Source organism: Megascapheus bottae, chromosome 1 (assembly GCF_031878675.1).
Source record: "Megascapheus bottae isolate mThoBot1 chromosome 1, mThoBot2.hap1, whole genome shotgun sequence".
Taxonomy (NCBI): Eukaryota; Metazoa; Chordata; class Mammalia; order Rodentia; family Geomyidae; genus Megascapheus; species Megascapheus bottae.
This window is the reverse complement of record NC_143509.1, coordinates 96,554,310-96,570,534: the sequence shown is the minus strand read 5'-3', so window position 1 is coordinate 96,570,534 and position 16,225 is coordinate 96,554,310. Positions and strand designations below refer to the sequence as shown.

Here is a 16,225-nt window from a genome sequence, read left to right as displayed (position 1 = left end):
TTTTTTAAAAATCCTAAAATTTCAGAAAATATAGTGGGAGGAGAGCCAGTGATTTATTAAACTTGTGACTCTCAATGCCTTGTGGTTAATGGAGGACATTAAAGTCTCCTATCTCCCACTTCCTCTCTCTCTCCCTCTCTCCCCCCTCCAGTTCTGGGGCTTGAACTCAGGGCTTGGGCACTGTTCTTGGGCTTTCTCAAGGCAAGCTCTCTATCACTTGAGCCACAGCACCACTTCCGGCCTTTTCTGTATATGTGGAACCAAGAAATCTAACCCAGGGCTTTGTGTATGCTAGGCAAGCACTCTACCGCTAGGCCAAACACCTGGCCCCTTATATCTCTTTTAACATCCAGTCTCTTTCTGCTTCACAACTTGACCTGATATATGAGCAAAATTCTGCCTTTGTACCTTTATATGCTAATAGAGGCGTGTGAATGTTCAGCCTTTCGGAAAAACAAATCCCCCCCTTTTTAAACAATATATATTATTATTATTTGAGATAGTTCTACAAGAAGTTTATAATGTAACATGGCTCTTTAAGTTGCAGTGTATTCTGATTAGGTACTCCTTCCCTCATTTCCCCCTTCAACTTTTCCCTTCTAGGAATCTCATCATTTCTCTGTTCCATTTTCACATAGACACATTGACTCTTACGATTGTATTCACCCACCATTTCTCTTTCCATTCACCCGCTGCCTCCCATTCGAATCAGAAAAATCCTAATTAAAGTATATTAACATTGGGAAATTTCAGTTTGACATAACAGGTGATATGTGTCCCTCAACTCAAGTTGTGTCATAACAACATGTAAATGCTGGTTTTCCAGCACAGCTGAGGGCTAAGGTCTGGCCTTGGAACTTAGAGCTTTGTGACTATAACTGAGACTCTGTTGTATGTGACAGTGAAGCCAGGCTGTTGTAAAAGTCTGACAGTCTCCAGGAGACATAATGTAGAACTTCAGGAATGCCTGCTAGGTTTTTTCTAGTGATATGGGTTTTGTGGTATTGGAACACACATAGACAATAGATCTTGCTTGAGTTATAAGCAGCCAGTTTGTCTCTCTCAGCCAGTGTGGTAACTCACACCTATGACCCTAAATACTGAGGAGACTCAGATCAGGAGGATCCAGATTTGAGGCTAGCCTGGAATAATACCCCCCGTTTCAACCAGTGATAAGCTGGACATTGGCACAAGCCTCTCAACTATGTGTGAAATCAGCTTTGTGGGAATCATAAATAGGAGGATTGTGGTCCAGGCAGACCTGATGAAGGGGGTCGGAGGTGTTACTCAAGTTAGAGTATCTGCTTAGCCATGTGTGGCCTTGACTTTTTGGCCAAGTACTGTACTCCCTCCCCCAAAAATGATAAAAGAAAAACCCAATATAGTACACAAAATACAAAACACAAAAGAAGTGGACTTGTCAGGTGCCAGTGACTCACACCTGTAGTCCTAGCTACCCAGGAGGGTAAGATCTGAGGATCATGGTTCAAAGCCAATACCAGCAGGAAAGTCTGAGAGTCTTATCTTCCATTAATCATCCAAAGGCCAGAAATGGAGCTATAACTCAAGTGGTAGAGCACTAATCTTGAGCAAATAAACTCGGGGACAGTGCCCCGGCTCTGAGTTCAAGCCACCACCAACAATAGCAACAGCAACAAAAACCACAAGACTTCTTGAAAGTTATCCATAGAAACTTTTATAGCTCGGACTAACTTGTCATCTCAACTTTAGTCGAGTGTGAGCTGAGTTTGGCAGTGAGTCATCCTTTACATCAAATGAAAATGTTTTCCACGAGAAACTGTTTTCCTTGTTTTGAGATCGTGGTGGGAAGTGAACCAGCAGTGAGTTCATTCAGCAATTATTTTTGGAGTTCCTACCCTCTGCCAGCACTATTCTTGGCCCTTGGGATATGTTGAGTAGAAAAGATCCCTAAGCTCATGGAGCTACTTGAGGTGAGATGTGTGAGATTGTGTGTGTGTGTGTGTGTGTGTGTGTGTGTGTGTGTGTGTGTGTGTGTGTGTGAAGAGAGTGTAATAAGTAAGTGGTAGGCTGTGGAAGGAAGCTGAAGCCAAGTGAGGATGGACTGGTAGTGAGGAGTTGTGCATAGAGGTCTGCACAGAGGTGGGTGGGAATTGCAAGGGAAGAGGAAATTGGCTTTTGAGTTAGAAAGTGGGAGGGTGCTTAGCACATTTGAGAAAAAGCAAGAAGCCCAGTGTTGTTAGAGTAGGGTTGGAGTGGGAGGGAGGAGACGTTGCAAACAAGTTGGCATGGCAATTTCTTCCTTCTGAATGGGAAGGCATCTAGCTATAGAAAAAGTAACAGCATTCTGGAGGCCAAGGAAAAGAGGATTTTGACTTGAGGCCAGCTAGGGCAAAGTTTGGCTGATGTTATCTTCAGAATAAAAGAAAATGCAGCCAGGCGCGGTGGCCCACGACTGTAATCTTAACTACTCAGGAGGCTGAGATCTGAGGATCGTGGTTCAAAGCCACCCTGGGCATTAAAGACTGTAAGCCTCTTATCTCCAATTAATCACTAGAAAATGGGAAGTGGGGCTGTGGCTGAGGGGTAGGGCGGTAGCCTTGAGTTGAAGAGCTCAGGGATAGCGCCCAGGCCCAGAGTTCAAGCCCCATGAACCATAAAAAAAAAATGTAAACAAAAGGCTAATGGGGGGTATGTTCTAGTGGTAGAGCTTGTACAAGGCCTTGGGTTTGATCCCTAGGGGTTTGGTGGGGAAGGAGGGCTAGCCAGAAAGAAACAAGGTGCCACATAAGTGTTCCCAGAAGCAGAAGCGAGAGGGTGTCCTGGAATGAATCCTTCAGTTTCATTGGGTGGGAAGCACATCCGTGGAGGGTGTTGAGCGCCAGTGTTCACATTCACTTGGAGGTATGTGTTGCTGTGGTGTGCAGGATGGACTCATAGATGGAAGGTTGTTACCATGGAGAGCTTATTGCTGAAACCAGGGATGGCACTAGGAAGGGAAGTAAAGGGTCTGGGCAGGTAGCATAGTATGGACTAGAGAGTAGAGAAAGGATGACTACAAGACAGAAACACGTCCACAGAAAAAAGAGACAAAGGGAGGGAGGGAGGAGGATTCATTTCACTGGGAGATGATGCATTCTGCAATCAGGAGTTATCTGAAGCTACAACACTTCAAGTGTTTTACCAACTTACGTTGGATTCTTGTTTTAGTAACAGTAAGAATTTCAGCGCCAGTGGTTATATGACAGAAACTGAGTCACTTCTACTGGGAATCATGAGAGGAGAAGACATGGTTGTTGGAAACATAAAAAGACATGGAGATTTTTGCTCTGGGAAAAGAAGAAAAGGGAAAAATAAAGCCTCTTTCCTATTTCTAGCATTCAGGAATGATGATTATTAGTAATAATGCCAAATAATTACTAATTCACAGTGTCTGTGACATCACCATGTTGTTGGTTTGGTGTGCGGTTTTGTCAATGTGAAAATAATTAAAAAGCTTCATTATTCTGGGTGATGGAGGCTCACACCTGTAACCCTAGCTACTCAGGAGGCTGAGATCTGAGGATTGAGGTTCGAAGCTAGCCCAGGCAGGATATTCCACAAGACTCATTGCCAGTTAAAGGTGTGCGCACATATATGTGCACACACTCATATATGCATGCCTAGTTCGTGTGAAGCTCACATCTAACCTGTTTTTCTCAAGAGACCTTGTATTTCCCATATTTCTTGGAGACATCCTTCTTTCCATGTTGGTAGAGGAAGCTGTTAGCCCTCCTCGCCAGGGCTGAGATGCAAGGAAGGCAGAAGGTGAGGATGGGAGAAATGGTGGCTAATGTTTTCAAGGAGATATTCCATGCTGAGCATAGTTTTAGCTAGATATTTTTCACCGACTAATTCAATCTCATCCTAGCTTGTGAAAGGTCTTATTAAGTAAACACTATAGTAGGGACCATACCCTAATGATAAAGTGCTTACTTAATATGTGCATGACCCCTAATTTCCCCAGTACTGAAAACAAGAAAAAAAAAACAGAAGCAAAATATACACTCTTGCTTTCCTCATTAAACCGATGAGAAAACTGAGTTGCAGATTAATGCAGAGTAATTCACAAAAAATAATGTCTATTATACATACAGACACTGTTCAAGGAATGTAAGTAGACAAAAGGAATACTGAGAATCAGGCGTGTGTGTGTGTGTGTGTGTGTGTGTGTGTGTGTGTGTGTGTGTGTGTGTGTAGACAGACAGAGTCAGGGAAATAGAGTCAGAGAAGAGAAACAGAAGGAGAATAGATATGCATAGTTACATGTAAGAAGTGGGGTTTCTTACATGTAGAGGTAAGAAATTAAAAAATAAAAAACAGGAACATTTCATATTGCTGCTACAAATCGAAATTTCCTTGCCTAACAAATGCATTGGATTATATTTAGCTTCTTGGCATAGGTATGTTCAAAGGTAAGCTGAAGCCACCAGGGAAACTAAAAGTAAGCAAGAGAAGCAGTTTCTATTAGAACTATAAGTGGCCTGTTGATTCTGCTGGTCCCTGAATTGTCCCGGGGCTCCTGTAATTTGTAGCTAATAGCCTTTTCAGAATTGTGTCTGTGCATCATCCAGTCTCTGGCAAGATTTGTTTGGAAGTCTCCAGTGTGCCGCTGTGACAGTGTGTCATCAGCCTGTACTCCTGCTGGTGACCCTGCAGCTTCTAAGATAGTGACAGCAGGCTTTGGTTTTTGCTTCTTGCTTCTCTATGTTAATACAGGAGCTCATTGAAGCATTTGTTGCTCAGCAGAAATAGCTAAGAAGACTGTTAGCCCCAGCTGGGCACTTAGTGCTCAGTTGTAGGATGTCCTGGAGACTGTGGTAGATAGAAGGAGGAGCCATTTTAAAAGATGACCAATGAATGTTGATGTCACATGAGGGAAGAGAGACTGGTGTTGGCTGTGTCTCTGGCTGGTCTTGTCCCTTTGTCCACAGTGCTTGAAGATGGGCTTGTGGGTATTGGGGCATCTCAAGCATCATGATGAAATAGCGTTTGGGGCAGGGCAGCCAGCATCTCTTTCTCATGGGCAGGGCCCACATAGCAGTTGAGGGGCTGTGTACCACTGAGCTTGATGAACCACTTCTGGAGACAAGGTGGAGTTGTCTTGGGTTGCAATCCAGGAGCATTCCTCAGCCATTACACTGGACTCAGTGAGCTCAGCTGGGGCCAGCAGGCCTCCTGCCTTGAGCAGCCACTTCTTTGCCCAGCTTGGTAGCCATCTTGGAGTTGAACACGCAGCCAGAACCATTTGCAAGGTTACCACATCAGTTGGCATGAGCAGATGTTCAGGTCTCACCCTGAGGTAAGTGTTTGTGGACACTCAGTTGACATGGCGAGAGGCTTGTGGGTGTTCTGATGAGTCGAGTGGTTTATGGGACAGTAGTGACCTGTGAAAGGCTTGCATTTGAGAAGTGTCTGGACAGCACTCTGCCTGTCTTTTCTTCAGCCTCTTTTTTGTTTTTCTCTTCCCTCCGTTCCTTCTGCTTACAGGTTTTAGCTCTTTGAGCAAGTCAAGTCAAGTAGATGAGCAATCACTCAGCTTTTGCCAACAAAAATTAGAAGGCATTTTTAGTAAATAAGTGAGGGAGAAGGCATGGAGTTGCCAGAAGCTGTCCAGGTGCTCCCTGCAGCTGGGCCACAAGGCCGCCACATAATGACAAAAAGGTTCTTGCAAGCACAGGGTCTAACAAGATTTTGGCTCTCAGAGGTTAAGTGCTCTTTGCCAATTAATCACAAGGAGATGGCTTTGCCAGTCCCTTTCCTGTTCTGGAACTGAAACAGTTACAAGATGCGTGGAATCAATGCTGTCCTTTTCACTGAGGTCTTTCGTATGGACTCAGATGACACCTGGGTAGGTTGTCTTTCCCTTACAAAGGCAGCATCACATTTCTTTTCAGTTTGGAAACAGTTATAGTTTATGTATTCCTAGCCTATATCAGAGAAGGATTGAGATATATGGAAATAAATCTGAAAGTTTTAAGAATTCGTAGACCTTCCTGACTCATGTGTGTCTATATCAAAGGTTGCTGAATTCTTTTCATTGTTCTGGTTTGCTTAATTTTCCTGTTAATACAGCAGAGACTATGTTAAATGACCCTGCCAGGGAGAAATGTGAGTTGATAAGAGAGTTTTCCTGTTTGTGCGCAAGATTTTTTTTACCAAGTGTATCTAGGGCCCTTCATGGCCACCCATGGCTCTTTAGAATTGGGAGAATCAAATACCAAAGTGGAGGGACAAGCCAGAGGTTATAGGGTGAATGAGTCTACTTTTCATGTCTATAACAGAATGCTTGTGACTAGATGATTTATAAAGAACAAAGATTTAGTTAGCTGTGATTTTGGGGTTAGAAGATCATGGTGCCAGCAAATGCTGGCATTAGAGCTATCTGGTATGTAGCATCATGATGGGCTAAGAAGAGATGCTAAGGAGATATCACCTGGTGATTCCAGAAGCCCAGAGGGATTGAGGAGTTGAGCCCTCTCCTTTTTATATTCTTAGCAGCATGAACGCCTTCCAAGGATAGTGCCCCCAGTGATCTAATTACGATCCACGGAGTTCCACCTCTTAAAGGTTCCACCACATCCTATCATTGCCACATCGGGAACCAAGCTTCTACGATATGGTTCCTTGGTGAATGTACCACACCCAAACCATTGCAACATGGATCTGCCACTGAGTTGATCTGTGACTTCTTTGTCCCCAAGTCCCTGTAACTACTAGAGGTCTAAACTCTCCCCTCCCCCCCTTGCCCTATGATTTCGCCCCCTGCTCTATTTCAGGTTTGGCTATGTACCTCTTTTTATTTATTTATTTTTATGCTTCTTTTAGTTACTCAATTACAATTTTTCATGACAGTGAACTGTGAACAAGTCTTTTACGTTTGAACTGACCGAGACCCATGAGCCAATGAACAACATCACCTATCCAGGTCTTCCAGGCCAATGTGATTTGGGCTCATTCTACCCCATTGCCTCTCAGCAAAGATGTGAGCCTAGAGGATTCATTTATGTGGAAGTTCAGAATATCCCTTCAGGTTTTTTTTTTTAATGTTTTTCCCAGTCCTGGGGCTTGAAATTAGGGCCCAGGCACTGTCCCTGAGCTCCTTTTGCTTAAGGCTAGTCCTCTACTACTTGAGCCATAGCACCCCTTCTGGCTTTTTCTGTATATGTGGTACTGAGGACTTGAACCCAGGGCTTCATGCATGTTAGGCAAGCACTCTACCACTAACCCACATTTCCGGCCCTATTCATATAGTTTTTATATGTTTGAACTATGATTTCCTGCTTATGAGACTACAGGCTCAAAAAACAAAATGGCGAAATCTCAGACCATCTAGTATGATCTTGCCTTCTCTTTTATGTTGGACTCATGTTCCTGTATCTATCTTTGAACAATATCAGTCTCACTCCTTATCCTTAAGACTCTTGCGCTGTCCTGTCCAATACTACTGTCATTATCCTCCCTTGATTACTACCATTATTTAATTATTGTTTATGGGAATGCCTGTAGCACTCAAGAGCAATTAAGATTCTGATTTAAGAATAGACCTGTCTGTCCTGGATGTGCTCAGCGGAAGAAAAGGGGCAGCACTGGAAGCTCCAAATGTTTTCAGTTGGGAATCGACACCCTAGCATCTTGGCAGTTGCTCTAAGCTGTCACTTGGCCCAGGGGCGGTGAGTCGCCTGCTTTGGGCTCCTAGCATCCTAGCTTTGAAAGGGCAGGGTAATTGGAGAGCCTGAGTTGGAGCTGCAGGCCCCACAGACTGATTTAGTACCATGTGGAGTGAGAGGCTGTTTTTCAGAAGCAAAGCTAGCTGATTAGAACATGAGGACCCTTGCCTGCTCCTGGGATATGGGGCCTTGCTGGGTGAGTGGGTGAAGTGGTGTGCCGAGCTGTCTATTTAGTCATACCATTATAAAATAGGCTCCTGAACAGGCCTTTTATTTATTTATTTTATTTTTAACGAAGTACCAGCTGTCAAGACCCACTTACTCATTGTAACCCTCTACTCCTAGAACAATTAATTGGCCTTTGGAATTTGCTGGAGTTCAAGGCCAGCCAGGGAAGCTGAGAGCAGCTAGCTCTCTCAGTAATGGCAGTGGATGGATCTCAATAGCTGATTTGCCAATTAGCTAATCTGCGAGTCTGATAAAAGGATAAGCTCTTGGAAGTGTACCTTAGTTTCTTTGGTTTCTTGAACATTCCAAGTTGTTAGGTTTCACGCCAGGAGGCCGCGGCTGGGTTCCCGAGCAGCAGTCCGTGGGGTGAGGAGGAGGTGGAGCAGGCAAACAGACGTGGGGATGAGCTCAGTCTGGTGGGTCTCCTGCACTGCGGAGCCGGTGGCTGGGCCTTGGGGAGCTGCTGGCTCCCTTCATGGCGTGATGCGTGTGTCTCTCTTCCCTTCTGCCCCCAAGGATGTCAACGCAGGTGAGGGCAGCGAGTTTGCAGACAGTGGGATTGAAGGGGCCACCACGGACACGGACCTTCTGTCCCGGCGATCCAATGCCACCAACTCCAGCTACTCACCCCCCAGCGGCCGAGCCTTTGTGGGCAGCGACAGTGGCAGCAGCTCCACCGGGGATGCCGCTCGCCAAGGGGTGTACGAGAACTTTCGGAGGGAGCTGGAGATGAGCACCACCAACAGCGAGAGCCTGGAGGAAGCGGGCTCGGCGCACAGCGACGAGCAGAGCAGCGGCACGCTGAGCTCCCCGGGCCAGTCGGACATCCTGCTGACCGCCGCGCAGGGCACCGTGCGCAAGGCCGGCGCGCTGGCCGTTAAGAACTTCCTGGTGCACAAGAAGAACAAGAAGGTGGAGTCGGCCACCCGCAGGAAGTGGAAGCACTACTGGGTGTCCCTGAAAGGTAGGGGCGCTGTCATCCTAGCTACTGCACGATAGTGGCTGGAAGCTAGCCCAGACAGCACCTCCAGGAGACGCTTCTCTCTTAACTAGCTGGCTTTGGCTCCAGGGACCCAAGTTCAAGTCCCAGTCCTGGCACAGGCACCCCCCCCCCCCCCCCCCCCCGCCCTCTGCAGGTTTTAAAAATCATGGTAGGAGCATTGGCACCTGAGATCTCTTAATCATTTTTAAGTATGTTTGCATCTATGTGTGCTTACTTACTTTTAAATGCAATCCTCGGGTGGAGATGGTGATTGGAGCCACCACCAATGATCTGAAAGAATGTTTGGCTTGGGATTTTATTTGATATTGGGAATTGAACCCAGGACCTTGCACGTATTAAGCATGAGCCCTGCCGGTGAGGTCCAGCCCTTTTTTAATTCAGGTATTTGGGGTTTTGAGATTGAGGCTTAAGAAACTTCCTACGCTGGTCTTGCTCATGCAATTATCCTGCCTCAGATTCCTGAGTAGCTGGGACTCCAGGCCTGCAGCAATGTACCTGAATACTTAACACACTTTTAAACATATGCTACAGTATTGTTGACTATAGATGCAACATCCTAAGCAAATCTCTAGTTAAATTTAACTGAACCTTTAATACCCCGGGTCAGTTAATTCGCCTTGCATGATCCCCATCTTTGCAAGTTATTTTTTTTTTATATTGTGTTTGACTCTTAGGGTAGAACCTGTCTTGTATGCAAATTTTGAATAGATACAACTGGTTTTGAATGTAAAAGTGTTCCCGTAAAGATTTTTGCGTTTAGCATTTTATTTTAGTATAAAAAGGTTAAAATAGAGAGAAATAGAAAGAGGCAGAAATAATTTCCTGCTTACCATGCAAGAAGAATTATGCTCTTAAGATAGTTTTTCTAATTATTCCTTTATGCCTCCAAAAGTGAAAAATCTTTACTATGAATCCTATGATAGTTTTTTAAGATAATGAAATCAGTAAGCTGCCACTGATATTACAGTTTATGTGATTTTAATGGCATGCATAAAGCCATTATGTTTGTGTAAATCATATGCCATTTTATATCATGTGTATATTTGAGTCTACATATAAAGAGATGCATATACACCTGTACACATCATGTACTTCCTTTACATATGCTCATAATATATTTTTATTTGCCATCCTTCACTGTCCTTTGGCGTTTAGCTATGAAGTCTGCTGTGTGTTTCTGCACTGGCTCTACCACAGAGCAGAAACAACCTGGAAGCCAGAGTGCTGGCATTTGGGAGCATAGCCCAGGAACCCATTAAGAGGAGGGAGCCATCACTCTGCTGGTGACCCAGATCTGAGTGACACCATCTGTCAGGATCCAGGCCCAGAACACCAAGCTACTGAGCCCTTTGATTCTTAGTCCTGACAGGTTCCCATTAGATGTTGACATACTTGGGCTTTGTCATTGCTACTCAAATGCAAGGCTTACTGCTGACTTTTCCTTAGCAACGCTTAGATATTGAGAAAGAAAAAGTAGAACACCTGGGAACTTGGGATCAAGATGTTCCCAGAGAAGCTTTCACAGTAGACAACAGAATTAATTTTTTAAAAGATTTCATTCAGAATTAACCTCTGGAGTGACTTTGTAAACAGGTGAAGAACTTGGAGGTTATTTTCAAGGGAAAGACAAAGGTAAGCAAGCAAATGTTTATTGGGGAGAGTGTGGTTCTTCAACTTGGTATTGTTGTTTTATATTAGTCTTAAAAGGGGAACAAGAATATGTATGGTTCTAAACCAAAGTTGAAAAATTATAAAACCAGCTATTTGGGAAGACCAAATTGGGGGAGGGGAAGGGAGAGAAGAGAGAGAGAGAGAGAGAGAGAGAGAGAGAGAGAGAGAGAGAGAGAGAGAGAGAGAGAGAATATGTGCATAGAATAGCAATTGTCTTATCTTCCCAAGTAACTTAAAAAAATAATTTTGCACAGACTTTTTTCAGTGTTCTCATTCTCTCGTGATGTGTGTTGCACTGCATCTACAGATCATGAGTGTCATATTACTCATAAAGATTACTTAGAGTGATTCTCAGCAGTGGCATTATTGACATTTTCCAGATTTGTGGTGAGGGACCGTCCTGGACATTGTGACATTGTGTAGTTGCCCTGTTGTGTAGGTCAGCTTTATCTCACTGTAAGGAAACACTGAAGATAATCAGCTCAAAACAGCAAAGGTTTATTTTGGCTTGGAGATTTTAGCTCATGACTGGTTAGCTGTGTTGGTTTTGGGCCTTCAGTGAAGCAGCATGGCCTGATGGGAGCATGTGGCCCAGATTTACTACTAGCCTCAGCTTCCCTTCAAGCACATGCCTTCAAGAGCCTGAAGACTTGCCTAGGTCCCACCTATGGAAGGTTCCATTGTCTGTGGTAGCATCACCCCTGGAGCCTCAGCCTTCAACACATAGGCCTTTGGAAAGCATTTAAGATCCAGACTGTAGCACCTGCCATTTCCCACAACAAGTTAGTAGCATGTCTCGGCTTATTATGGCAAGCAGATATGTCTGTAGGCATCACTGATTAGCTTTGCTATGAGAAAATCTGATTTGGAAGTCAAAAGCATTTCATTCCTATTTTCTTTTTCTCTATGTCTGATCTATGGTAACTTAAGACATGGAAATGTACATATAGATGATTTTGGTCTTTGATGCAAGAGTTTCTGAAAATCCCAAAGAGATCTTCAAAAATTACAGGCACTATAGGCAAGAAGAGAGCTGAAGCAGAACACTAAATAGTACATTCTCTGGCATTTGCTGGTTGCACATCACATGACACACTGGGAATGGATTCCAGTGAAATGAAAGTGACCGTTTTTGTACAGTGAGGGCCTTGTAGAACCTGCACACTTTGTCATCACCACTAGGCAAAGGGGCCATAAGACCTAGGATGCTTATGCGAAATCTTCTGAAGAAACATACCAACACAGAAACTGAGGATCATGGCCAAGTTCTTATGGCTCACGTCTGAAATCCCTAGCTACTCAGGAAGTGGAGGTCTGAGAACTGTGGTTCACAGCCAGCCTGGGCAGGAAAGTTTTGGGGACTCTTTATCTCCAATAAGCTACCAATTAAAAAGCCAGAAGTATAGCTGTGGCTCAAGTGGTAGAATGCTAAAAAAACTCAGGAACAATGCCCGGGGGGGAAAGGAACATTTTAAAGAACTTGAAGGCATGTATAAAAGAGCTCTTCTTTGTTAGTTTAGAGACTGTAATTTTAGAATCTTCACTTTTCTCTAGCTTCATCGAAGACCTGACTATAAATATGACCCAGTTCTCTGTCTATCCTAGATTCCTTGATTTCCAGCCTCATTCTGCTGACAGTGCTAAGTTTCCATTATAGGCCTTTCACTGGCCAGGTACCAAATAGTCACAGAGACTCCTATTCTGTTTCCTCAGGATGTACACTGTTCTTCTACGAGACTGATGGGCGGTCTGGCATAGACCACAACAGCATCCCTAAGCACGCTGTCTGGGTGGAGAACAGCATTGTGCAGGCTGTGCCCGAGCACCCCAAAAAGGACTTTGTCTTCTGCCTCAGTAACTCCTTGGGTGATGCCTTCCTATTTCAGGTTTGTTGGATACTAGCTCCTTATGGGGCTTCTTTCTTTCTAGCCTAAGTACTCTTCCCTGCATTTTTTCATATCACTGATGAGAATTATCTGTTGTTCACTATAGAAACAGAAATGATGAATGATAAAATAAACATATGTAATGATTTCAGATATGAGAAATCTCACCCAGAGGGTTGCAACTTGAAGCCTGTGCAGAGTTCTGAGTTGGATTTAATAAATTTGCTGTGTTTGACGTGGGTTGAGGATTTCTTTGTAGCACTTTAGAAATGGATTATGAGATCCTTAATTTAGATATGACTTGAGCTGTCAAATTTTTTAACATAATATGTTCTCTTCTAATATTAATCATAAAGTAAATAATGACATTTATGGAAAGACTGGTTCTCTTTAAATAGTTTCTCTTTCTTACCTTATCAGAACTTTCCTCTTAAAAGTGTTCTTAAAAGTTTCAGTGTTGTTTTCAAAAGTACTTCCCTTCTTCAGGGTTAAGATTTGCTATTACAAGGAATTATTTGCATGAGCTCAGTTGTTAAATACCTTGTAAGAACATTTTGTGGCTTAAGGCTTCATATAGTAAGCTCAGAATCTCAAGAGGTGAAGACAGGCAGATTGAGGTTCAAGGCCAGCCTGGGAAAAAGCATCAGACCTTATCTAGAAAGCAAGCTAAAATTAACAAGGGCAGGGAGCATAGTTCAAGAAGTGAGTCTTCTGCCCATCAAGCAAAAGGTTTTCAGTTCATATCTCAGAATAGCCCAAAAGAGAAGACAAATTTTTTATTTTTTGGCTTAAATTACAAAGGTTGTTACCATTTATTCTCTTAGTGAATTAATTCTTCAACCTTTTCTCCCAGGTTTCCTATCCAACATGCACAATGCTGTTGAGAATACCTTTTGATCCAGATCCTACCCTTAATAATATTCATAAATAAAGCCACGCTTGGTGGCTCACGCCTGTAATCCTAGCTACTCAGGAGGTTAAGATCTGAGGATCACAGTCCAAAGCCAGCCTGGGCATTAAAGTCCGTGAGACTCTTATCTCCAGTTACCCACTAGAAAATGGGAAGTGGCACTATGGCTCAAGGGGTAGGGCAGTAGTCTTGAGCTGAAGAGCTTAGGGACAGCACCGAAGCCCAGAGTTCAGGCCCCATGACTAACCAAAATAATAATAATAATAATAATAATAATAATAGGACTGAAAACTGAGGGATTGTCTTTGTAATGTGGTGGTAATCATTCTCTTCTTTCTTTACCTTCCGTGGTTCCCTAGTTTGCATTAGTTTGCTTAATAGTTACCTACAGGTCCCTAAGATTCTATTCACTTTCTTCTTCTTTTTTTTGTTCTAATCTTTAGCCTGGATAATATCCATTGATTTACTTCTAGTTCAGGGAGCTTTTTTCCTACCAACTCAAGTCTGCATTGTTGAGTCCTTCTGGTTATTTTATTTTCATCTTCAAAATTTATATGTCGTTCTTTAAGATAAACAGTTTCTTCTCTGGTAGCATTTTTTTATTCGTGAGATGCTATTCCATTATTCTTACTTTTTATTATTATTAGACATGATGTGGATTAGTTTTTTGGATATATCTAATATAGTTGATTCTCTGTCTTGATCTAGTACCTTTAACATCTTGTCTTTCTCAAGGACATTTACAAAATTATTTCACTTATTACTTTAGTTCCTGTGATGAGCTATACTTTATTGGTTTCTGTGTGTCTCATACTTCTCTGTTGGAAAATCATGACCTTTCAATCCAATAATACGGTAAGTCTTGGAAGCAGATCCAATTCCATCTTCCAGGGTAGCCTGTGGTTATTGGTGGTGGTGGTGACACATGTTTGTATAGTGACTTTTCTGAAATCTGTGAAGTATTTCTTAGGCTGGCTTTAAAACACAATCTTCAGATCTCAGCCTCCTGAGTAGCTAGGATTACAGGCATGAGCCACAAGTGTCTAGCTTATCTTTGGCTCATTAAGGGCTTAGCAAAACCTTTAATTTTATTATCTCATTTCTCAAGTCTTCATCATGAATTCTGTTTTAAAAATCTGCATGCCATGGCTATGAGAAGTTTCTTCTAGCTAGCTTAAAAACTCTTGTTTTCTGAGTTGACATGGCTTTTCATGTATTAATTGCAAATTTCGCATATAGGGAAATTCATAAGTACTCACAACATCAACATGCTGCGGTTTGTACTGAGCCCTCACTATGTCCCCATCTTGAGTCCAAGTCAATTCTTATGACTATCACAAGTTGAATTGTGTATCTGAATTTTTAAAATTTATTGGTAGGGATTTTGTACCTCACTAGATGAAGCCAAGGTTTACAAAAGCTGGGGTCAATGCCAAGTCACACAGGTACTAAATGTCATGGTTGGATTTAAACCAAGATTCTCTTTCTCTAGAATCTTCCACTTATCCTTCTAATGTTACTAACGACCTGAAAAGGACATGGACTGGAGAAGAATCAGAGACTACAGTAAATAGCTTTCTTCTCATCTTTCCCTACTAAGCTACATGTAGGGAAAACTTCTGACTTATAGTCTGATTTTGGCTCTTCTGGCCTTCTTAGGTAGGTTTGATGATAGTGTGATTGATTTCAGGAAAGGACCTCTCCTTTTTCTTACACTCCTCTGATATGAACCTTTCTCCAAAGGTTTTCATGACCAAACAATTGCTAATAGAATCTAAATACCCAGTAAGGTCACATTGTATAAAATTCTTTTTGTGGCCACATAAGACCTTATTCATGGGAAACCTCTATGTCTTCTTGTTATGGGAAATTTTTATACTTCTTATGTGGGATAAAGCACAAAATGAACCTTTTCAGAGGAAATTACTGCTGTTTGGGGGTCTATGAAGGCATTTTATGCCTTGTACTTATTGTAATCCACATAACTCTAGAGAGGCTGGATTTGAAAGGAACCTGTGTGTGTAGGGGGTGAGGTTAAAGCAAGGGAGATCAGCCGTGATTATGGAAATGATTTGTAGGTTATTTCAGCCCTAGGGCTCCATTCAGTCCACACTATGGTGCTGCCCATTGGATGCTGTTATTCAGATACCCACAGATTTGTCCTGTGCAAGGAGTTTCATATTACCAGTGAGAGTAGAAAAGGGGTTTTGTGTGCAGGGTGGGGGTAGGAATGAGCTCGAATGTTGGAGAGCTGTATAGAGGTTGTATGCTGTCTGCTAATTGTGGCTACAACTCCTGAATTCAAACTATTTTAATTGGAGTCCTCTCCTCCAACTTGATGCCAAAGACAGCACCTACTACCTATGAAGTGTAATTTCCTGTTGGGCATTCCCACATCTATTACTTGAGGATATAACACACTCCAAGATAGTTCACATAGCCTCCTGTAGGGTAACATATCATAATATGATATTTAAATTCCTGCACTGAGTGTGTTGAGAATATAACTTCCAGACAGGGCAAGAAAAATGTCCAGTAGTGTAGAAAACCATATGTATTTATAGACCTAAAGGAGGTAAGACAATAATTATATTTAGGAATTGATATTTAGACTTTCTTTCCATATGAACTTTTCTTATTACATACAAAACCACTTGTCTTGGGATATTTTATGCACATTAAAAGGAGACTTACCAAGTGCTGGTAGATCATACTAAAATCCTAGCTACTCAAGAGGCTGAGATCTGAGGATGGTGACTCAAAGCCAGCCTAGGCAGGAATGTTCCTGAGACTCTTATTGTCAATTAATCAGTAAAAAGTTGGAAGTAAAGCTGTGCTC

The 16,225-nt window shown here is 42.7% G+C and overlaps 1 protein-coding gene across 3 annotated transcripts in view; it reads left to right on the top strand.

Annotated features, from left to right (window-relative positions):
• The window catches only part of Tiam1 (TIAM Rac1 associated GEF 1), a 335,042-nt gene that overhangs the window by 222,749 nt on the left and 96,068 nt on the right, over positions 1-16,225 (top strand). For all 3 annotated transcript variants that reach the window (XM_090348555.1, XM_090348551.1, XM_090348565.1), the window contains 2 exons: positions 8,433-8,880; positions 12,304-12,476. In XM_090348555.1, the coding sequence (XP_090204681.1) occupies positions 8,433-8,880; positions 12,304-12,476 (621 nt within the window). The remainder of the gene's footprint in view (positions 1-8,432; positions 8,881-12,303; positions 12,477-16,225) is intronic.